The 24,235-nt window shown below is 32.5% G+C and overlaps 3 protein-coding genes across 3 annotated transcripts; all 3 read left to right on the plus strand.

Moving 5' to 3' along the window:
• Positions 1–7,744: 7,744 nt before the first annotated feature.
• Positions 7,745–11,919, plus strand: LOC132610693 (photosynthetic NDH subunit of subcomplex B 5, chloroplastic). The gene is made up of 5 exons (XM_060325050.1): positions 7,745–8,123; positions 8,510–8,570; positions 11,083–11,145; positions 11,257–11,315; positions 11,416–11,919. Exons 1-5 carry the CDS (start codon positions 7,869–7,871, stop codon positions 11,644–11,646), a joined length of 669 nt encoding a protein of 222 aa, XP_060181033.1. The 5' UTR covers positions 7,745–7,868; the 3' UTR covers positions 11,647–11,919.
• A 2,949-nt stretch (positions 11,920–14,868) lies between these two features.
• LOC132609067 (serine/threonine receptor-like kinase NFP) lies at positions 14,869–17,640 on the plus strand. Its single transcript, XM_060322896.1, has 2 exons — positions 14,869–16,225; positions 16,631–17,640. The coding sequence occupies exons 1-2, from the start codon at positions 15,089–15,091 to the stop codon at positions 17,363–17,365; spliced, it is 1,872 nt and encodes a 623-aa protein (XP_060178879.1). The 5' UTR covers positions 14,869–15,088; the 3' UTR covers positions 17,366–17,640.
• Positions 17,641–18,737: 1,097 nt separating this feature from the next.
• On the plus strand, positions 18,738–22,780 carry LOC132608981 (serine/threonine receptor-like kinase NFP). The gene is made up of 2 exons (XM_060322810.1): positions 18,738–20,015; positions 21,795–22,780. Exons 1-2 carry the CDS (start codon positions 18,879–18,881, stop codon positions 22,527–22,529), a joined length of 1,872 nt encoding a protein of 623 aa, XP_060178793.1. The 5' UTR covers positions 18,738–18,878; the 3' UTR covers positions 22,530–22,780.
• Positions 22,781–24,235: the final 1,455 nt, after the last annotated feature.

Here is a 24,235-nt window from a genome sequence, read left to right on the forward strand (position 1 = left end):
ATAACTTAATTGTGATCTTAGCAATGTATTTATAGGGAAGAAAAGGCTTGCACCATAATTTCAGGTGATGGAAAAATAGTTAACCAAGGTTAACTACAATCTAGCTATTTGGAAAAGTTAGTAATTACTTGAGCAGTTTGTCTTTTGATGTTTGGGAAGTAATTTAATTTCTTATTCATTTTTGACAAGGTAATTAATAGAATTATTATAAATTCAATGTATTTGGTGGATATCCATCCAATGAATCTTTTTGTACATGTACCTAATTAATATTATGCTTAACTTTAAACACTCAAGGATAATTTTTCATCCTACAAAAGGTGTTCTACCGTTTGTTCTGACACGCACTTAAGATATACTTCAAACACAATTGAAATAAGAAAGTCTTCCCCATATCCTCTCTACAATTATCTATATATCTGGTATATTAATTCATTTGCTCTCAATTTAAAACACGTTATCAGCACGACAGTTCTATCTCAGAGAAGACTTTGGTATGATTTTTTCTTTTGCTTTACAAACATCAAGCGAGGTATGTTTTCGAAAAAAATATACTTTAATTCGGTTCTTGGAATACAAATAGATGGTTACATTCTACTACATGCATGTTGTCAGTGTAGAATTTGATTATATCTTGAATTCTCAATACATAAGCATGAAATAATACTAACAATGATGGTTGTAGCTTAAATGAATTTGATACAGGTTGATTGTATATAACCTTATAATTACAATCACATGGTCGTCACTAGGTAATTTTACCTTGATTGACTATTATGTGTTTGAATATATGTGGGATGACATAATTTTTTTTTTATCGCTCATATTTGGTATTATTGTTTGATTATCCATAAGATGCCAAAGCTATTTTTCACAATTAAAGTATGATAGTTTATGGTGTGACGTTGCATTCTGTATAACCCATGAATTAGCTGCTCAATTAACTATCACATGAGACCTTTGTGTTTAAAAAAAAAAAAAAAAACTTTCTCTATGATAAAAGACTTTAAAAATGACTAAATTTTTCATTAATCTTTGAATGCAAACATCAACAATCAATTGTATCTTGATCATCTTTCATATTAAGGGAGTGATGATCATCATATTTATGTAGATATCAGCATTAAATATATCTTCATTAAAATTTAAAGATTATAATACGAAATATGTGATCGTGTTTTTGGGAAATGTTACTTACAGAAATTGTAGATTGACAATAAATATTTTCATAAAAACTTATTATGACTAAGCATTTAACTTTACAACTATTAAATTAATTTATAATACGTTCAAAGTACTATTAACTATGATTTTACTATGATCATTAAAAGTGAAAATAGTTTCAAATGCTTTCCATGTTCATTATTGATGAATACATATCAGACAAATATTCTTTATATCACATGCCTCAAATTTACTCATGAAGTAGAAGTATTTTGAAAGAGGCTTTAAGACAAGTGAAAACATATTTCTGCCTTTATATTCTTGTTCCTAGCTTGTTGCTTACTTATCACTTTGTAGCTGGCCACAGTTGGTTAAAGTTAAATTTGTTCACATATTTTTACTGCTTTACTACTTGTTGAAAATTATTTAGTGAGTTTTTTAATGATGTGAAAAAGTTGTAGCTTACTATTGTAGAAAGGAGGAAAAAGTTTTGAAAGTCCTCATCAGGTATGCAACAAGACCGAGTTATGTTTTCAAACTTTTTGCCTGTTAAGATATAACATTCAATTATTCCATAAAATTGAAAATACATGAATATTGATCTGAATAGCTTTGAGATTAATTACGAGAATACATGAATATTGATCTGAATAGCTTTGAGATTAATTACAAGAATGTAGAAAAAAACATTCTCTATTTTTATGGTCTCAACTCTGCTCTTGAAGCAGCAATTATGAAATAAATAAAGTAGTTTTGAAAAATATTACTCCCTCCGCCCACTTAAGTGTCCTCCTTGCTTTTTTGGTTTGTCCTAAAAAAAGTGTTTCTCTCTATATTTAGCAAGTTTTTCAATTTTAATATTCCACGTGGAAAGTTTAAGACCACAAGATCTAAAGGACTACACACATCTTTAATTTAAGACCGCAAGATTCAAAGTCTTCCTTTATTTTTTAAAGTCAGTCAAACTGAGACAATTAAATTGAAACGGAGGGAGTATGAGATTATTTTATAACTTGCTGTCTAAAATAAGTCATAGATATTTGTGTGAATTTAAATTATTTCATTAAAGGTAAAAAGAAAAGTTTCAAGTTAAATGATTTCTAAACACAAAAATATATCATTCTTTTTTTATAAACTAAAAAGAAATATGTGATACTATTTTTTGTGTTGGTCCGTGCTAGTATATATATAAAGGTGGCAATTTGAGCCCATATTTAAAAAATTAGCCCATTTTACCCACATGTTAGTGAGTTGGTCACTCATATTTCAGATGGGTAATATGGGTTTCAAGGTCTCTCCTTAACCCATAAAAATATGGGTAAAATATGAGTATCCATATAAGAACACACTAGACCCAATAACAACTCATTTTGAAAATGAGAAATTTCTTTCTTATTTCCTACACCAACACTTACCCCACCACCCACCCCGCCATGCCCCCCACCCCACACATTTTTTTTATTTCATATATTTTATTTTTCTTTTATAAAAAGCTTATAAAAAAGGAGAAATTTTTTTCTTACCTCCCACTCCGATCCCTACCCCTGCCCAAAATTCAATTTCATATATTTTACCTTTATAAAATTTTATAAAAATGGAAAAAAAATTCTTACCCCCACCCCACCCCTCTCCGACCCCCCCCCCCCAAAAAAAAATCAATTTCAATATTTTACTTTTATAAAAGTTTTATAAAAAATGAAAAAAAATTCTTACCCCCACCCCATCCCCTCCACGACCCCCCTTCCCCCATCTCCCCCCCCCCCCCCCCCAAATTCAATTTTCATATATATATATATATATATATATATATATATATTACTTCTATAAAAATTTATAAATAATGGAAAAGAATTTCTGATCCCCCACCCCCACTCCTACCTCCACCCCCCCCCCCCCCCCAAAAAATCAATTTCATATATTTTACTTTTATAAAAAATGAAAAAAAAAATCGTATCCCCTCCCCGACCCCCACCCACCCCTCACCCCTAAAATTTATGTGAAAAAATTAATTTAACTTGACAAAAGAAAAAAATTATAAACATACACTTAAAATAATAGTATATTTGTATAATATGAGTTAACCCATATCCAACCCAACCATTTATCACCCAACATATTTACCCACATAAAATATGGGCGGTTTGAAACCCAACCATTTTCAACCAAACCAAATCCAACCAAACTCACTCATTTGCCACCACTATATATATATATATATCCGAACCTATAAACTAGATTAACTGTAAACAATATTTGAATGAAGAGGGATAAATCTAAGCTTTTTTTCTTTAATGATCGATCATTATAAATGATGATGACCGAAAAGTATAAATCAGTCTTCGAGGACTTTTAGTCCATTATAAGCTTGGGGGGGGGGGGGGGGGGGGGGGGGGGGTGAACAGATTTTACAATAACAACTCATTGTCTTCAAGTCACATGCTGGAGTAGTACCAATTGAGCATATTAATTGGTGAGGACAGTCGTCATCCTCATGACACACAAGCCCCCCATTGCTCCCTTGTCCTAATTCCACCATTAACGTTGTTGAATAAGTTATAATGAAAAAATAATAATTAAGTTATCATAATTAATTTATTGAATAGAGATTAAAATTGCTCATAAGTGGAAGATAGAGGAGAGTTGGATTAGGACTTACCTAACAAAATAAGCAAAAATGACACCAAGAAAACCTTCAGGAACGTTGCCTTCTCCATTCTCTCTTTCCAAATACTAATTTGGTAACACTTTAATAATTATATGACTTTTTTTTTATTGATATCTCTTGGTAATTTAATTGTTATCTCAGCAATGTATTTATTGGGAAGAAAAGGCTTGCACCATAGTTTCAGTTGATGGAGATTAGATTATCTATAATCTAGCTATTTGGAAAAGTTAGTACCTTGATTAATTTGCCTTTTGATGTTTGGGAAGTAATCTAATTTCAAATTCATTTTTGACAAGTTAATTAATTTATAAATCCGATGCAGTTGGTGGGTGTCCATCCAATGAATATTTTCTTGTACATGTACCTAACTAATATTAGGCTTAACTTTTGTAACACGTGGATGATCTTTTCATTTTATAAAGGGAAAGGTGCAAATACACCCCTCAACTTTGTGATTTAGTGTTGATATACCCTCGATAAAAAAAGTAGTGCATATAAAACACTTTTAGCTGACGGAAATTTTTTAATTAAAATAAAAGCCACTGCAAGGGTATATTTTGACCTTTTCGCAAAGTTGGGAGGATATGTTTACACCTTCTCACATATGATTTTTTTTTTTTGGCTTCTTTAATTCAGCTATAAATTTGAATTTATTGTTTTGATGGTCAAATGATATTTTATTTTTGTGCTCATCTTCTTATTAAATCTACCATAGATGCCCTGAATATGCAGACTCAAAGAATAAATTGCAATTTGATCACTTACGATTTTTGGGATTATTAATGATCACTAATGGGTGGGGTTTAATTTTTAAATTAAATAATATATGTGGCCAATAAAAACAAGCCACGTGGCATTTTAAAATTCAAAAAATACCATCAAAATTAGGGTGTCAGTTTGAGGGGTATTTTTGAGCCAAAAAAATAGGCTGGGGGTATTTTTGGACCAAATAGGTGGATGGAGGGGTATTTTTAGACCAATAGGTGGATGGAGAAGAGTATTTGTCAGCCATTTTCCATACGTTTTTTGGGACCTTTTCCGTATCTTGTATTATGAAATAAAAACCTTATTTGAGCTAACATTTTCAAGTAACTTTAATTAAGTATCATATCAGCTATTAACTATATTTATATTAGAGATTATTATTTTTTATTCAAATTATTACCAATAAACTAGTTTATAAAATAAATAGACTTGCAGTATGTAAGTACAACATGAAAATAAAAAAATGCTTCACAAAAATTTAGTTGTTGTAGTAAAATTCAATACTAATAATAATATAAATAACGAGATATATCGAGACGTTTTTAAAATTTGAGCTCTAAAATAAAATAATTATACGATCAAGCCTAATTTTTGGGCTTTAAAAAACAAAAGAAAAAAAGATGTATAAATTTAATTATAAAATACTATTACTTAAATATTTTAATTACTGAAAAATATGTCATAATTTATACTACTGAGGGTTGTTTTTTGACATTTTTAAAATACATGAAATAATTCAACTTATTTCTAGCCATTGATTTAATATCAAAGGGGTTTATTGTCCCATTCAATATGTGAAGGGAGTATTGTTTTCCAAACTCAATATGTTAACATTTTTTTTGCGTGGATTGTCCTTCAAAGGCACTGGTATTTAATTTTTGCCCCTCAAATTTTTGGTCTTTAATTTTTGCCCTTCGCTTAAACAAGTGACCGAAAATATCCTGAGGTTCCGGGTTCGAACTCGCGCTCAGTCAAAAATTTAAAAAAATTACAAAGTAAATGTTGGATTTGCAAGACAGAGTTTGCCTTATAAGGTAGAGTTGCTACCTTAAGGAGAACTCTACCTTACAATTTTTTTTTTTAATTTTGATTGAGCGGGGGTTCGAACCCGGAACCGACCAACAATTTGAGGGGCAAAAATTAAAGACCACTAAAAAAAATAAGTAGACTTTTTTAAAAGTCGCGTGGCCTTTTTTTAAAGTCCCGTGGCATTTGTTTTTAATTAAAAAATAACCTAAATGATTTTCAGAAAAACTCCTGTCAGCGAAAAGGGTATATTTGCAGCATTTTATAACGGCAGGGATAATTTGCATCATTTTGTAATGGCAGGGGTATATATAACCCACTTTTGTAACGAGGGGTATATCGGCTCTAAATCGCAAAATGGAGAAGTATATTTGCACTTTTGCCCTAAAAACTATATTAAAATATTTGCATAGTTAGACCGTGAACGAAATCACTCTTACTTTCTTTCTTTACAACAGTAAATACGGATGAATTGACAATAAGGAAGTGGAAAAGTAGACTATTACGAGGCAAACAATACTATCAAGAGACGTGATGGACCCGATGAAATGACTTTACCCTTAATTAGAGACGTGGAGTTTAAGTCATGAAAATAGAGAAACTTCTTGTAAGGAGCTATTTTCTTTTAAAGAGGTCCTACATAGAGATGGACTTAAAATACGGAAAAGGCTCATAAATATTCCTAACCTATTGAAAAAGGCTCATAAATATCCTTCTTCCACCTTTTGATCTAAAAATATCCTTTCATCCACCTTTTAGGTCTAAAAATACCCTTAAGGTTTGTTTTTGGTTCAAATATACCCCTCAAACTAACAAGTTAAAATTAACTCTTTTAAAAAGTCAAATGGCATTTTGTAATTGGTCAATAATAAAATTCCGTAATTTAAAAAAAAAATCCAGATTTAAAAAAAAAATTACCAATAATAAATTGCCAGTAATTTAAAATTCCAGATTTAAAAAAAAAAATTGCCAATAATAAAATTCAGTAATTTACATATTTTTTTTTTAAAAAATTGTGTGGAAACTTTAGGTTTAAGTGTTTTATTTTTTAAGGTTTTGATCCAAGCGTGTTATTTTTTAATCAAGACATAACTTTATTTTGAACATAAATTTAATTCAATTATTCTACTATTTTTTGAAAAGAAATGGGTGGCCAATTAGATTTATGTTCAAAATAAAGTTAGATTTATGTTCAAAATAAAGTTATGTCTTGATTAAAAAAATAACACGCTTGAATCAAAACCTTTAAAAATAAAACACTTAAACCTAAAGTTTCCACACAATTTTTTTTAAAAAAAATATGTAAATTACGGAATTTTATTATTGACAATTTTATTTTTTTAAATATGGAATTTTAAATTACTGGCAATTTATTATTGGTAATTTTTTTTTTAAATCTGGATTTTTTTTTAAATCTGGATTTTTTTTTTAAATTACGGAATTTTATTATTGACCAATTACAAAATGTCATTTGGCTTTTTAAAAGAGTTAATTTTAACTTGTTAGTTTGAGGGGTATATTTGAGCCAAAAACAAATCTTAAGGGTATTTTTAGACCTAAAAGGTGGATGGAAGGATATTTTTAGACCAAAAGGTGGAAGGAGGATATTTATGAGCCTTTTTCAATAGGTTAAGAGTATTTATGAGTCTTTTCCGCTTAAAATATGAAGTATATAGGTCCGAGATTCTAGCCATTTTCAATTACTGTGTTATCAGTTGATAATTTATACCTATTAAATTAATTTCTCAAGAAAAATACATAGTTTAGACAAAAATTAACGGTTCGTTACATCCTCCCCGATCCTACATGACCAAAACCTGAATTAGTCAAATTATTAAATTTCGAATGTCACATGATTAAATATCTCAAGGAAGTCCAAATTATCTTACGTTCGATAAATACGATATTAACGATCCCGAATTACGAAGAAAAATTATGAGACAAGAATCAAAGGAATAAACAGAATTGTACCCAACTGTTTATCAATAAAATAATTGTACCCAACTGTTTATCAATAAAATATTCCTGTTCCTTCAAAAACATTTAAAAAAAAAATGGAGGAAGGTGGGGGTGGTTAAATGGCAGCAACATAATAAGAGCCTAAAAAAATATAAGCCACCATAATATATAGCCTTATCCACGCATGGCCGTTACCATTCAAAATATGGATAAAGTAGAAAACATAGAGTGATAGAGATGCCAGCAGACTAAATTAACAGCAAGAACAGAGCAGCACTACGCAACAACAATGGCGGATTCATTAACTATCTCCCTTCTCTCCACTGTTCCAGTTCCTAATCCAGTACTGTCAACAAAATTTGGAGAATCTCAACTCAAATGTAGTGTTCTTTCTCGACGAAACTCATGTTCGATTTCGACGAAAATTGGTATAAAATGCAGTGGAATGAGGTCATCAACAAGATTATATGCAGGGTTGACGGAGATAGAGCCAGATATTAATGAAGATCCTGTTGATCGGTGGAGAACTAATGGCATTGACATTGTAATGTTTCTTTCTTTATTACTCTTTAATTTATTTTCCATAGTTGTTGTTCATGAAATTGGAGATAGGCATGTTTTTTTATAATCGCGGTGTTTGGGACAGCTTGAGCACACCTCGATTAATTTTATAAGGTGCTTGCTACCTCCCACCAGCACAGACAATGGGTAATTCTGTCCACCAAGATTTGAACTGATAGGAGGAAATCAACTAATATTTTTGCCTCCGCTAAAATTTAAACATCATAATTCTTAACATATTTCCCCAATCCCTACTTGTGGGATTACACTGGGTATGTTGTTGTAATTCTTAGCCTATTTCGTTGACCACTAGTCCAGGCCTTTGGAGATAGGCCTATTAATTAAGAATTGGTTCTTGATTTGTTGCAGGAAGATTTTGTGTTTGGAAAGTACGATGATCATCATACCTACTTCGAGAGTGAAGATAAAGGTACATAACGATATGTGGGGTTTTTTTTTTCCTTACGATTTGTAATTTTGATTGGGGAAAAGTATCTAAATTTGCCCATGTATTATCTGAATTGGATCGACTTTGGCCTCTGTTAGCAAATGTCTCATATTTCTCCTTGCTATTAACGGGGCTCCAAGTGAGTGGATTTCAAAATTCTTTGAAACAAAGATCCAAGCTTACCTCCTTAACTTTTATCCATGAACTCCCTTAGGAGTGTCAAGGGTAAAAATGAATTTTTTGTGCAACTGTAAGAGTATACATCAGACCAAAAGTCAAATAAATGACAAAGTTGCTCAATACAGGACCAATTTGATCCTTTTTTCTTTTCATAGTGCTATAGGTAAAAAAGAAAGAACCGTGGCAACAAGTTATTTATATCACATTGGTAATTCTTATTCCGAAATGAGTAGCTATAGGTGAAAAGGATTTATACTTCGTCTGTCTTAAATTATGTGTTATATTTTGACAATGGAAGTACTCCCTCTGTCCCATTTATGTGACACTAATATTATTTGAGGAACCGAGCAAATTTTTTTTACTACAATTTTTGTTAAAGTACAACAACATACCTAGTGAAATCCCACAACGTGGGATCTAGGAAGGGTAGAATGTACGCAAACCTTACCACTATCTTGGGAGGTAGAGAGATTGTTTCCGATAGATCCTCGGCACAAGAACTCAACTTTGTTAAAGTCATTTTTGAATGGGCAAAGGTGCAAATATACCCCTCAACTTTACGATTTAGAGCAGATATGCCCCTCGTTACAAAAGTGGTGCATATATACCCCTGCCGTTACAAAAATGGTGCAAATATACCCCTGCAGTTACAAAATGGTGCAAATATACCCTTTTCACTAACGGAATTTTTTTTAAAAAATCATTTAATTTATTTTTTAATTAAAAAAAAAGTCTACCTATATTTTCTTTAGTAGAAATAATTTTCTAAAGCCACATAGTAAAAAAAATTTCTGGTGTGTCGGGTCTGGTAAGTTTAAAAAAATATCTCCGTGACTTTAAAAAAATAAGTCTACCCATTTTTTTAAGGGAAAAGGGTCTGATTTACTCCTCTACTTTGGGAAAAGGTTCATATTTTACCCCCCCCCCCCCCCCCCCCCCCCGTTATACTATCAGTCCATTTATACCCCTACCGTTACAATAGTTGAAACATTTGCCCCTATTTTTAACCCCCCGCCCTTGATAGTATAACGGGGGTAAATATGAACCTTTTCCCAAAGTAGAGGGGTAAATCAGGCCCTTTTCCCTTTGATTGCCGATTCTTCTATTTTTAGATAACGTTACAGGTTTCCTAACTAGTTCTGATTTGCTAAAAAAACAATATACACAATAATTTTATGCAAAAGTAAGACATTGTTTCATCCAAAAGAAGGTTTTACAATGGACATATTATAACAACAATTTATCTAAACGAGGGCATTACATTACATTCATCCAAACAAAGGCATTTAAAACAACTTCAGGATAATATTTTTCAAGCTACACCAAAAACATAAATACTAGTCTCGTAAGGGCAATCACTTCATGAAAAATATTATCATGAAGTTGTTTTAAATGCGTTTGTTTGGATGAATGTAATGTAATGCCCTCGTTTGGATAAATTGTTGTTATAATATGTCCATTGTAAAACCTTCTTTTGGATGAAGCAATGTCTTACTTTTGCATAAAATTATTGTGTATATTGTTCTTTTAGCAAATCAGAACTAGTTAGGAAACCTGCAACGTTATCTAAAAATAGAAGAATCGGCAATCAAAGGGAAAAGGACCTGATTTACCCCTCTACTTTGGGAAAAGGTTCATATTTACCCCCTGTTATATTACCATGTGGCTTTAGAAAATTATGTCTATTAAAGAAAATATAAGTAGACTTTTTTTTAATTAAAAAATAAATTAAATGATTTTAAAAAAAAATTCCGTTAGTGAAAAGGGTATATTTGCACCATTTTTGTAACGGCAGGGGTATATATGCACCACTTTTGTAACGAGGGGCATATCTGCTCTAAATCGCAAAGTTGAGGGGTATATTTGCACCTTTTCCCTTTTTGAATTATTAACCAAGCTGGATTATAGTATTTTCCGTGTCGTTTGCATATATATGAATTTTATTTTAAAAACTTAAAAGAATTTATGTTGTTTTATACCGAAAATTAAGTATTTTTAACTTGTGTCCCCAGCCCTTTCACATAATGGGACGGAAGGAATAGTTAACTTGATCCTAACTTTCTAGAAAAACTACTTAGCATTATAAAATTTAGACTTGCAGATTATGTAACTTACTCTAGCTGTTTGATTCCTACCAAAATTTGGTCAATTTGGATCTCTTAATTGAGGAAATACTTCATCTACATGTTAAATTCTCTATTGGCTTTAGTGTGACACAAGACTTTGTTCTTTATGTTCAATATGATCTCACCTATCTGATAAGTTAGTCCTATCATCTCTGGAATTCAATTCATGATCTGAACTAGCATTGCAGCAACATTTTGGGGATCTATAAAAGAAGATTATGCTGCTGTTGCACCCCCATCAGGATTTCAAGGTATATACCAAATTACCAACCATTTGATCATGATATCATCAACATCTGTTTATTTATTAGTCATGCACTTAGCTAGTAAAATTCACCTTGGTTTCTGGTGTTTCACAATAGGTATTATTTCATGGCTATTTCTTCCAGCAATTGCAGCTGGAATGTACTTCAATGTTCCAGTAAGTTGATGAAATCTCCACTATTATGCATATTTCGTGACTCGAAAATATCCCTTTTCGAGCTAACTTAAGTCTTATATTTTAACTTCTTGACATGCAGGGGGAGTATTTGTATATTGGAGCAGCTGTGTTTACAATTGTGTTTTGCATTATTGAGATGGATAAACCAAGTGAAGCCCACAATTTTGAGCCTCAGATATATAACATGGAGAGAGGAGCTCGAGACAAGTTAATATCGGATTATAACACCATGGACATTTGGGAATTCAATGAGAAATATGGCGAGCTCTGGGATTTCACTGTTACAAAGAACGATATCATGAAAAGATAGAAGTAAAATTAAACAAATCTTGTCCTGGATCATCAACAACCTAGTTGTATAATTAAGGTATATATTCCCTTTTTTCATAATTTGTTAATGCTGTAAATTAGATTTTGTTGGAAGAGGAACTAGAGCAAAGATAGAACCGGGTAAGCATCGTTTAATTTCATCGGTTACTCAGGAATGCAAATGTGCAGAGGATGTTTGGAGTAGCTTATGAAGTAACTGGGAAGTTTCCAATGGAAATAGTTCAATGTTAATAATACAAAGTTTTTAATTGAATTCCCAAATGTCGAGTTATAAGATTTCTTGATAGCAAAAATGATTGTGGTAAACAAGGCTTGTGAAAAATGTCTATCATTTCCAAGCACCATTATTGTTCTGTTCTTTCATGAGATTCTTGATGAATCTTGTGTTAATGAAACACTTGTAATGGTGAACATCCTTACCTTATATTCCTGGAAGAAGATTATAAAATTGGTTTAGGTTTTCATAAATTTCACTCTTCATTAGGATACCTAGCAATGTATATGTGCTATCCCTTTATCAGTTGCATATCATTCTCATGTTCTGTTGATGGTGAATGAATTCTTTTTCCCTAGAAAAACAAGGAAGTGTTCAGAAGTTCTGGTAGAATATTTGCATTAGTTTCTATTTCAACAATAAAAGGAAGCAGGAAAGCTTGATTGCAGGATAATGAGTAAGTTTAGTTTTTTGTTTCCATCTTTTTATACGGGTGTTCTGATTGTTTGAGATCTTCATTTGGAATTTATCGGATTATACAAGTGATTCTGCTTCACTGGATTCTGCAAAGGTTACAGGGTTGTAATTATTGTTACAGCATTATTTTAATGACCAATTGTATTAAATTTACCACTAGAAAGTGGAGAATGATGAGGGATCACTAAGGGCAGATGTGGATGTAGCTAGTTGTAAGTGAGTGCAAGTGCACCTACTGCATACGCTCAAACTATGTACTTTAATCTGTTTTTTGAAGATAAGACAAATATTTTGACCAAGTTTTAAATTTAACCCGTTATCACAGAAGAGTAGTGGATGCAGTGTTACTTTATAGCCATTGAATTAAAATTCTGAATCTCTTTTGAAGGATGAAAGGGCAACGCAGCTCGACTGTTCCCCACATGTTGGGACAAATATGCCTAAAAAAGACTTACAAGTCAAGAAGAATTAAATGAGCTTTCCAACTTTCAGGTTTAGGTCCATTATCCATGATATCATGGGTGGAGCTGGGAGTGCTAGGGGTTCATTCCGCTTTCGTCGGAAAATTGCATCGTTTATAAGGTCAATTATTTTTTAGGTAATATAGTAAATGTAGAATGACACCAACAAGGGTTGTGGTGGAATAATAAATAATCATTCATCCTTAGAAATTTCAAACTTCAGTCTTGGGTATAGAGTCGACTTTGTTAGGGGCGTTTTACCCAATGTAGGACTTTCCCGTCCAAATGCAAGTTCCGGAAATCAAATGAGAAACCAAAATAAAAAAGTTAAATGTCTTTGACTTCTTCGTGTGTTAGTTTTTTATAGTTAGGATCTCATTAGCGAAAAATTCCGATTCCGTCACCACTAACCTCGTGAGCTCCCAAAGGATTCGATACGAGGAAAACTACACTTACTGATGAATTTGGATGTTGGTGAAAAGACGAAACCAGAAATGTTGACATGCGCAGTAATCTATGTAATCGCCAATCATTAAAGGCAACACTACCCTAAGTGAACTCTGACATGGCCAGTGATCTAAGTAAACAAACTATCAATCATTAAAGGCAACAAATGCCCAAAATGAAGCCTGATTGGACCAGATATTTCATGAGTTTCAACTATCCAATGCACTTGGCTAATAAGAGGATACGTCTAGTGCTTTCTGATTTCTACCTCTTGACTAATAAGAGGATAGACCAATGACTTGTTCAATTTTAAGAGAGATTAAGAAAATGTTCTGTTATTTTTTTCACCTATCTAAATTTTGGTGGATACATTTACTCATATCTGTGTGGATGAGAAATACAATGAAATAATCGGGATGTGTAATCTGATCCAAACATCACGGTTAAAAAAAATAATAATAAACGGGAGCCTGACTTGTTCAAAATGGGCTTAGTCAAGACTTTCAGAGTAACAACATTTAGACACCGACACTAATAGCCTGTTTGGCCAAACTTATTTCCCCCCCAAAAGTACTTATTTTTTCAATAAGTACTTATTTGAAAAAAAGTGAAGTGTTTGGCCAAGCTTTTGGAAGAAAATAAGTGCTTCTGGGGAGTAGCAGAAGCAGTTTTTCAGAAGCTAAAAAAAACCGCTTTTGCCCAAAAGCATCTTTTTTAAAAGTACTTTTGAGAAAAATACAAATAGAAACATTTTTTAAAAGCTTGGTCAAACACTAATTGCTGTTTAAAAGTACTTTTATAATTAATTGGCCAAACACAAATTAATTTTCACCAAAAATGCTTTTTTGAGAAGTACTTTTAAAAAAAATATTTTTTAAAATAAGTTAATTTTACAAACAGGCTATAAGCTTTGATGACTAGTCCTTTTGATGCCCTCTCCAATATGCCAAGGCCCCATTGGCTTCCATAGTCAAGCTTTAAAGTCCTGGTCCTCCAATATAGATCCCAAGTCAATAACAAATCAAATTGAAACACGGCAATTCACTTTTAGAAACCGAGGTTTAGGGTTCTAACTAATGTTGGCGTCTGGTTTGGAAAATAAGTTTGGTTCATACTTTTGTTATTCATGATAGAATGATATTTTGCAATATTATAAAGTTGAATTTTTACCGACAATGGTTGTAGTGTGATGAATAAAAAAATTTCACAGTTAACTAGAAGTTTTAGAAATGAAAAAGACTCTATTAGGGAGCATTTTTCTTGTAAGGCGAATCTAAATTAATCAAAAGCCCTAATAAAAAAATTAAAAAAAAGGTAGTTGTTAGTCCTGTAACTTTCCAATCATAAAGAAAACAAACCTTTTAACTTTCTAATAGTTTCACAGTTGTGATCATGTTGATTTTAACATTAGTTAACTTCATCAGACACTTATAAATGAGAAGAAGTATAATTACCTAATTCTTGCAATACTTTTATATATATATATATACACTTTAGAAAAAGATATGTCTGAAAGCCTGGCAATTTGTCCAAACATGTGAAAACAAGGATACAGAGAGTATTTGCAATATGGTTGACCCAAAAGTCTTCTAGGTGGGACCATCAAATTGGAAAAACCTCATTCTTCCATCAATTCGCAAGGACAACACCCATATGAGAAATTAAACAACAAGCGCCAATCAAATGGAAAAAAACCCATCACTCATTTCTGGTCAAAACCAAGACTATGAGAAAAAGCAACAAGAACTTTGGTATATAAACTTCTCAGCTCCATCATATTCTCTCACACACAGCTCTCCTTAGACAAAAACCCAACCAAGAAAATGATAACCAAACCTATGTATGGTTTTTTACTTCTCTTCTTCTTATTCACCTTCAACCAAAATTTATGCTATGCACAAGTTCTACCAACGACAACAGGCTTTACATGTAATCCCAGCCAGTTCAATTCATGTCAAACTTATGTATATTACAGAGCCAGAGGTCCAGAATTTCTTGATTTAGCCTCAATTGGTGACCTGTTTTCAGTAAGTAGGCTAATGATTGCAAATCCTAGCAATATTTCTGCCCCAAACACAACTCTTGTCAATGACCAACCACTTTTTGTACCAATCTCATGTTCTTGCAATACAGTCAACACAACTTTTGGTAGCATATCTTATGCTGGTCTTAACTATACTTTCAAATCAGGTGACACTATGTATGGTGTATCAACAAACAAGTTTCAAAATCTAACCACTTTTCAATCTGTTGAGGCTATTAATCCAACTGTTGTGCCAGAAAATATTGACATAGGCGAGTCCATAAAGTTCCCAATTTTTTGCAACTGTCCAAACAGGACACAACCAAGATACCTCGTCAGTTATGTTTTTCAACCTTCTGACAACATTTCTTCAATTGCTTCAAGATTTAGAATAACCCCACAATCTATAAGGGCTATTAATGGAAATAATTCCAAGATTTTTGATACCCTTTTTATCCCTCTTTCTAGGCTACCTAATCTTACACCACCAGCACCTTCAAATAATACCCAACCCCCTCCCCCACCCCCACCCTCACCAGTAGAGCAAAAAGACAGAAAAGGACAAATCATAGGATTAGCAATTGCTTTAGGAATTTGTGGGCTATTAGTAATTTTGGTTGGTGGTTTATTTTTTAGAGAAAAATCTAAAAAGAGTGAAAAGTTTAGTGATGTAGAAAGACAAAAAAGTCTATATGTTGGATCAAAAAAGGGGTCTTTTAGTAATAAGGATGTCGAAGTGAATTTGATGGCTGATGTGTCAGATTGTTTGGATAAGTATAAAGTGTATAAAATGGAACAACTTTGGGAAGCAACAGATGGATTTGATGAAAGGTGCTTAATTCAAGGGTCTGTGTATAAAGGTACAATTGATGGTGAAGTGTTTGCAATCAAGAAAATGAAGTGGAATGCCCGTGAGGAACTCAAAATCCTGCAAAAGGTAATGTTTTTTTTTACTCAAATCCTGCACATTTTATTTTTATTTTTTATATATATTTTTATTTTTTTAAATCCTACACATTAAATATGCACTCAAGAATTGTTGCTTTTGCGTAATTGATATTGAGAATATGAATCTTGTTCATAAATAATTGAGTAGTATTTCGATATAGCAACTGCCAAGTACTCCATTTAGCCATCAGTATTTGTATGAATTTCAATATGTGAAATATTGGTAGAATATTGACAAACTCATTGAATATTGACTAATTCTTTTTCTTTGTGAAATTCATGTTCAAACACAACTTAATAGTAGCCTTCTTTAACCTAAGTTTTTGTTCAATTTCAACCCTTTATTGTCCAAATATCTACTTAATAATTTTCCCTTTCTTTTTGTTTTGGGTAGGTGAACCATGGGAATTTGGTGAAGCTAGAGGGTTTTTGCATAGACCCTAAAGAAGCAAATTGCTACTTAGTTTATGAGTATGTTGAGAATGGTTCACTACATTCATGGCTTCATAGTGAGAAAACTGAAAAATTGAGCTGGAAAACAAGATTAAGAATTGCCACTGATGTTGCAAGTGGTCTCTTATACATCCATGAACACACAAGGCCAAGAGTTGTCCACAAAGACATCAAGACTAGCAACATTCTCCTAGATTCCAACATGAGAGCCAAAGTTGCCAATTTTGGTCTTGCGAAATCAGGATGCAATGCCATAACTATGCACATTGTGGGAACTCAGGGGTACATCGCCCCCGAGTACCTCGCTGATGGGATTGTATCATCTAAGATGGATGTTTTCTCCTTCGGGGTGGTGTTGCTCGAGCTCGTGTCAGGGAAGGAGGCTATTGACGACGAAGGGAAAGTCTTGTGGGCGAAAATTGGTGAATTTTCGGAAGGGAGTGAAGAGAGAAAGGTGAAGAAATTGCAAGAATGGATGGATGAAAGTCTTCTTAGAGAGGAATTTACAATGGAGAGTGTTATGAATGTGATGTCTGTGGCTATTTCTTGTTTGAGTAAAGATCCTTCAAGAAGGCCAGGCATGATTGAAATTGTGTATGCCTTGTCTAAAAGTATTGACCTTTTTTCTGATATCTCAGAGGAGGGACTATCTCCAAGGCAAGTCACAGCAAGATAGGATACAAGTTATGGTCCTTGTGGAGACTTGGTTAATGCTGAGTCTATATTAGTTGTAGGAGCAAATTATGTAAAGTAGATTTGAAGTGTAGCAGCATTTTGTGTTTTGAGGTTTTTCCTTTACCTAAAGTTTGCTTCTATGTGTTAAACTCCTACAGTATCTTTTTGTATGTTCCCTAGTGTTGTGGAAAATCTAATTTCGAATAGGAGGATGTTAAAAAAAAAAAATGTTTAACGTCGTTTAAGTGCGAGAATAATATATAGTCCTTGTAGTGAGATTGTTTTTGGGTTTGACTCTTCAAAAAATGTTGTCACACTTGTACCGAATTCTTCAAAATTATATATAATTTTTGGAGGATCCAAATGATATTTTTGAAGATTCCGAACAGTATAGAATTTTTTGACACAACTGAAAAGGAGGAGTAAATATTGTATTGCAACGTACTCCTTTGGTGTGTGAATTAGGGCCGGGCATAAATACCGAAAATTGAAAAATCTAACCGAACTAAACCGAAACTTCAACAAACCGAACCGAATTGAACTAGTTTGATTCAGTGTTTGGTGTCCATCGTCAAAAACCGAAACCGAAATAGCCGAACCGAAGTTTGATAAAACCGAATCGAAAAACCGAACGCCACCGAAATTTAATACATTACCCAAAAAATATTAAAATAGTTCAGGCCTATTAAGTTTAAAGCAAAAAAAAAACCCAATTGAATAAGTCCTCTTTTGCATTTGTATCCCTAATTTTTCACTTCAATTGAAAAAATCAAATATCCTTAACAAAGAAAGGTAACTAGGATGTCTCTTTAGGATTAATATATGTCCTTTATGTGTTTTCTTAATTATTCTTACGGTATGTATATAACACTCAGTAATCCTATGTCATGATTATAGTTTTCTATTCTTGTGTATCCTGTTTATTTGATTTTAATTTCAATTTATCAGTTTTATGTTTTATTGCTTTTGAGCATATGAATTAGTGTCAATGGAATTGCTTCTAATATTATATTAAAAAAATCGAATTGAAAAAATTAAGACCGAACTGAACTTTAAAAAATCGAAACCGAAAGAACCGAACTAGTTTGATTCGGTGTTTTGTGTCCACCTTCAAAAAACAAAACCCGAAATAGCTAAATCAAAATTTGATAAAATCGAACCGAAAAACCGAATGTCCACCCCCAATGTGAACTAAAGATATGTCTGAAAGCCTGATAAAACAAAAGTCTGATAAAACAAAAGTCCAAACACGTGAAAACAAGGATAACAAGAGCATTTTCTGCAATATGGTGACCCAAAAGTCTTCTAGGTGGGACCATCAAATTGTAAAAACCTCTATCTTCCATCAATTCTCAAGGAGAACACCATATGAGAAAAAAAAAAAACATCACTCATTACTGGTCAAAACCAAGAGCAAGACTCTAGAAAAAAACAAGAACTTTGGTATATAAACTTCTTAGCTCTTATCATATTTTTTCATACATCTCTCCTTAAACAAAAACCTAACCAAGAAAATGAAAACAAAACATATGTATGGTTTTTTACTTTTCTTCTTATTCATCTTCAACCAAAATTTATGCTATGCACAAGTTCTACCAAGCATAACAGGCTTCACCTGTAATCCCAACCAGTTCAATCCATGTCAAACTTATGTATATTACAGAGCTAGAGGTCCAGACTTTCTTGATTTAGCCTCAATTGGTGACCTTTTTTCAGTAAGTAGGCTAATGATTGCAAATCCTAGCAATATTTCTGCCCCAAACACAACTCTTGTCAATGACCAACCACTTTTTGTACCAATCTCATGTTCTTGCAATACCATCAATACAACTTTTGGTAGCATATCTTATGCTGGTCTTAACTATAGTTTCATAAAAGGTGACACTATGATTGGTGTATCAACAAACAAGTTTCAAAATCTAACCACTTATCAATATGTTGAGGCTGTTAATCCAACTGTTATACCTACAAATATTGACGTAGGTCAGTCCATAAAGTTCCCAATTTTTTGCAACTGTCCAAACAGGACACAACCAAGATTCCTCATCAGTTATGTTTTTCAACCTTCTGACAACATTTCTTCAATTGCTTCAAGATTTGGAATAACCCCACAATCTATAAGGGCTATTAATGGAAATAATTCCAAGATTTATGATACCCTTTTTATCCCTCTTTCTAGGCTATCTAATCTTACACCACCAGCACCTTCAAATAATACCCAACCCCCTCCCCCACCCCCACCCTCACTAGTAGAGCAAAAAGACAGAAAAGGACAAGTCATAGGATTAGCAATTGCTTTAGGAATTTGTGGGCTATTAGTAATTTTGGTTGGTGGTTTATTTTTTAGAGAAAAATCTAAAAAGAGTGAAATGTTTAGTGATGTAGAAAGACAAAAAAGTCTATATGTTGGATCAAAAAAGGGGTCTTTTACTAGTAATAAGGATGTTGAAGTGAATTTGATGGCTGATGTATCAGATTGTTTGGATAAGTATAAAGTGTATAAAATGGAACAACTTTGGGAAGCAACAGATGGATTTGATGAAGGGTGTTTGATTCAAGGTTCTGTGTATAAAGGTACAATTGATGGTGAAGTGTTTGCAATCAAGAAAATGAAGTGGAATGCCCGTGAGGAACTCAAAATCCTGCAAAAGGTAATATTTTTTTTTTACTCAAATCCTACACATTAGATATGCACTCAAGAATTGCTTTTGCGTAATTGATATTGAGAAAATGATAAAAATGGTCCACTGAGTTTGAGGGTAGTTTGAAAATAGTCCTTTAAATATTCACTTAAAAAGTTTTGGTCCATAATTTGTCAAAAGTTAGAACTTTTAGTCTTATCGAGCTATGTCTGTTAATTTGTCTGGAACTATGGGGAAATAATAAAAGAAATTAGCGGGAACTCACATTTAGAGGTATAATTTTTGTAGTTTATGCTATTATTGATTTATTTCTATAGTTTGATGCTTTTTTTTTAGATGTAATTTCTGCTATTTTTAGTGTCTGGTGCCGTTTTTATAATGCATACTTTAAGTTTTGATGAGGCTTTCTTGGTGCTTATGACTAATTTTTCTTCACTATTTCTGTCAAATCTAACTAACATAAATTGTTAAATATTTGAAGGACTCTAAAAGTGTTAATTTCTGACAAATTTAAAGGATAAATATTGTCAAGTGTATGCTTAACTGCTTAAGAGATTAGTTTGAACTTACCCTCAAACATAAGGGACCATTTTTGTCATTTTCTCAATTGATAGTTTACTAATGTTAGAATTCCACTGAGGAATTGTTTTCCCCCAAAGCATCAGTTCAAGTATTTAATTAAAAGAAACTATTTTAATAAATAAAATTGTTAGGTTTAGTGACCTGTCGTAATCTTGAGTTATTAGGACTTTATTTAAATATCGAAGTGGGGCTATTATGCCCGTTTGGATTTGATAATTAGTTATTTAAGCTAATCAACATCATTATATATGTACTCAATTAGTTGTCCTTTGCTGTATATCTCTTCATTAAAAATGTGTTCTCTTTGTTTCTCATCAATTCATTTTCATTGGTGCCCTTGACTCGTGGGGAACCCCCTCAAACCCCTTTTAAAAGAACAGAATTGGACCCATAAGTTAAAAAATTTAATGTACAATTTATTTTGTCATAGAATAGAGTATCGTATATTATATTATGAAAATAGACTCAAGATAAAATTAAAAGTATTTTAGCTATTATTTTTTTGTACTTCACATGACAAAAACAAATCAAATGAAATTTCTTCTCTAAGACCTCATTTTGTTGGTACTCCACTACTTTCCTCTGCCTGCTTTTTCCCAAAATGCGTCATGCTTTTAGCTTGGCTTGGCTATACTACTTTGAATAGATCTTAACAGCTGTCTTATTAAATAAAGAAAACGTCATCAAGTCCTATTTTGCAACCTTTCTTGGTGTCTGGCGTAGCTAAGTATTAGGTACCAATTTGAACAAACCAATAATTTTTTCTTAGATCATATATTTGTATTAAAAAATTTATTGAATATGTATAATTATTTAATTGAGAATAAGAAAAAAAAATCAGCTATAAGTTCGGTTACAAATTTAGAATTCATAATCTTCAAATTCTGACTTGCTTGTTGCAATGATGTTCTTGGCTACATGAGTAACATTTAAGGCTTGGAACAAATACACAAATAATCGAGTAGTATTTCGGTATTAGCAAGTAATCTGTTTAGCCATCAGTGTTTGTGTAAATTTCAATATTTGAAATATTGGTAGAACATTGACAAACTCATTTGAATATTACAAGTGAAATCATGATTTTCACTTCCAATTTGTTACCAACTCTTTTTCTCTCAAACACAACTTAATAGTACTCTTCTTTAACCTAAGTACTATTGTCCAAACGTCTACTTAATAATTTCCCTTTCTTTTTGTTTTGGGTAGGTGAACCATGGGAATTTGGTGAAGCTAGAGGGTTTTTGCATAGACCCTAAAGAAGCAAATTGCTACTTAGTTTATGAGTATGTTGAAAATGGTTCACTCCATTCTTGGCTTCATGGTGAGAAAACTGAAAAATTGAGCTGGAAAACAAGATTAAGAATTGCCACTGATGTTGCAAATGGTCTCTTATACATCCATGAACATACAAGGCCAAGAGTTGTCCACAAAGACATCAAGACTAGCAACATTCTCCTAGATTCCAACATGAGAGCCAAAGTTGCCAATTTTGGGCTTGCTAAATCAGGATGCAATGCCATAACCATGCACATTGTGGGAACTCAAGGCTACATCGCCCCCGAGTACCTCACCGATGGGATTGTATCGACTAAGATGGATGTTTTCTCCTTCGGGGTGGTGTTGCTCGAGCTCGTGTCAGGTAAGGAGGCTATTGACGACGAAGGGAAAGTCTTGTGGGCGAAAATTGGCAAATTTTCAGAAGGGAGTGAAGAGAGGAAGGTGAGGAAGTTGCAAGAATGGATGGATGAAAGTCTTCTTAGAGAGGAATTTACAATGGAGAGTGTTGTGAATGTGATGTCTGTGGCTATTTCTTGTTTGAGTAAAGATCCTTCAAGAAGGCCAGGGATGATTGAAATTGTGTATGCCTTGTCTAAAAGTATTGATGTATTTTCTGATATCTCAGATGAGGGACTATCTCCAAGGCAAGTCACGGCAAGATAGGCCATGTGTTATTGTGGAGAACTTGGTTAATTCAGACTATATAAGTTGTAGTAGGATATTATGTAAAGTAGTTTTGAAGTGGAGTAGCATTTGTGTTCTGAGGTTTTTACTTAAAGTTTGCTCCTGTGTAATACTCCTATAGTACCTTTTCATTTAATCTTTTCTAGTTGTTGCGGAAAATCCAATTTCGAATAAGAGGATTTTTTGTGGAAAAAATAATTATAATATCAAAGAATGTATTTATATTATTATTTAAAGTAGTTCTTTAATACCTTATTATCTTACCATTAGTGTTCAAATCATAATTGTCCTTTTAGTCTTCATATCATTAGCCATCAATTCTTTGCCAATAATATGACTTTTACTAGTATATGATAACGTTTGATACATACGTTTTCAACCAAATGCTCTGAGGACCATTTCTTATTGTCATTAACTTCTTGGTTCATTAAGTTCTTATTAACGTAGGAGGCTCTTAAGCCATCTTTGATTAACATATATACTTTAGTCCTTTTTCTTTGGAGGAGATACAAAAAGAGATTCTTTTCCCATATTATGGTGTGCTGGGTTTTTTTTCTTGTGAAATTTTTGTCAGATTCTGGCTCATAGTTTTGTACTAGAAGAACTTGTTGAATCCTGGAGGATACACCCACACCGAGTAAAATATCCTTAAGGACAATGTCTTAATTGACATGTCTTAAGCTATGAAGAATTCCCTGCAGCGTTCATGATCAAGTATTTTCCGTAAAATTTTCAACAATCTTAAGGATATTTTACTTTATTCTTATGGAAAATAATAATTATGTTGATGCTGTCCCAATCACTCCTCTAATTCCACCCTACGGTATAAGTTTTTTCACTCATTTCCTTTTAGAGAAGATAAAGGTATGTGCTCAAACTTCTTGATAAGTGTTATTGGCTAAATCTAAAAGTTTTATATATGTATTAACATCCATATGATTTTTAACTTTATTAATTCTCAGAATTATGACATGAATTAGTTTTTGCTTATACTAGTATTTGGTGTGCATGTATTTAAGCAATTTCCATTAACCACTGAAAGAATTACTTTCTTTGTAAATACTTGGAAGGTTCAATTATATATAGATGATCTTCGTGGAAAAAGAAAATTGTTACTAAAAGCAGTACATATTTATTTTATAGCAGTAAAAAGATATGTATGAGTAATTGGTGACACGAAGGCCAAATTATTTGTTATAGTTTGAAGTTCCTAAAGATCAGTAATTAATGAGTTATTCAAAATTCTACTTTTTTAGAATTGTTTAATGTTGTCTGAGTAATGTCTTAAATAATGTCCCGTTTGTTTCAACTGTGTGGCCTAATTTTTTATGGTTTAGTTGATTGAAGATTTGACTGATTGTTGACGCACCTATCGTGGAGTTTAGAGGTTGTAATGCATAATATCAGAAGCAATATCTCAACTCCATACTGCTATGTATCGCCGTCAATAATAACTAAGAATGGAAATTGTAATCGTTTTGTGCGGGAAAATAAGCAATCATATATCCCTAAATGTAAAAGAGGATTCGAGAGAAATGATAATCCCGTTAAGTCTAGAATATGTTTGACTAATAAGATGATATAATTATTGTGGTTATTTCTCAAGTGAATCTTATAGTTAGTATGAGTGACTGAGTGATAGACTTTGTGCAACTAGGCATATTTGTGTAAATATTTGTGGCTTA

Source organism: Lycium barbarum, chromosome 9, assembly GCF_019175385.1.
Source record: "Lycium barbarum isolate Lr01 chromosome 9, ASM1917538v2, whole genome shotgun sequence".
In the NCBI taxonomy this organism is placed as follows: Eukaryota; Viridiplantae; Streptophyta; class Magnoliopsida; order Solanales; family Solanaceae; genus Lycium; species Lycium barbarum.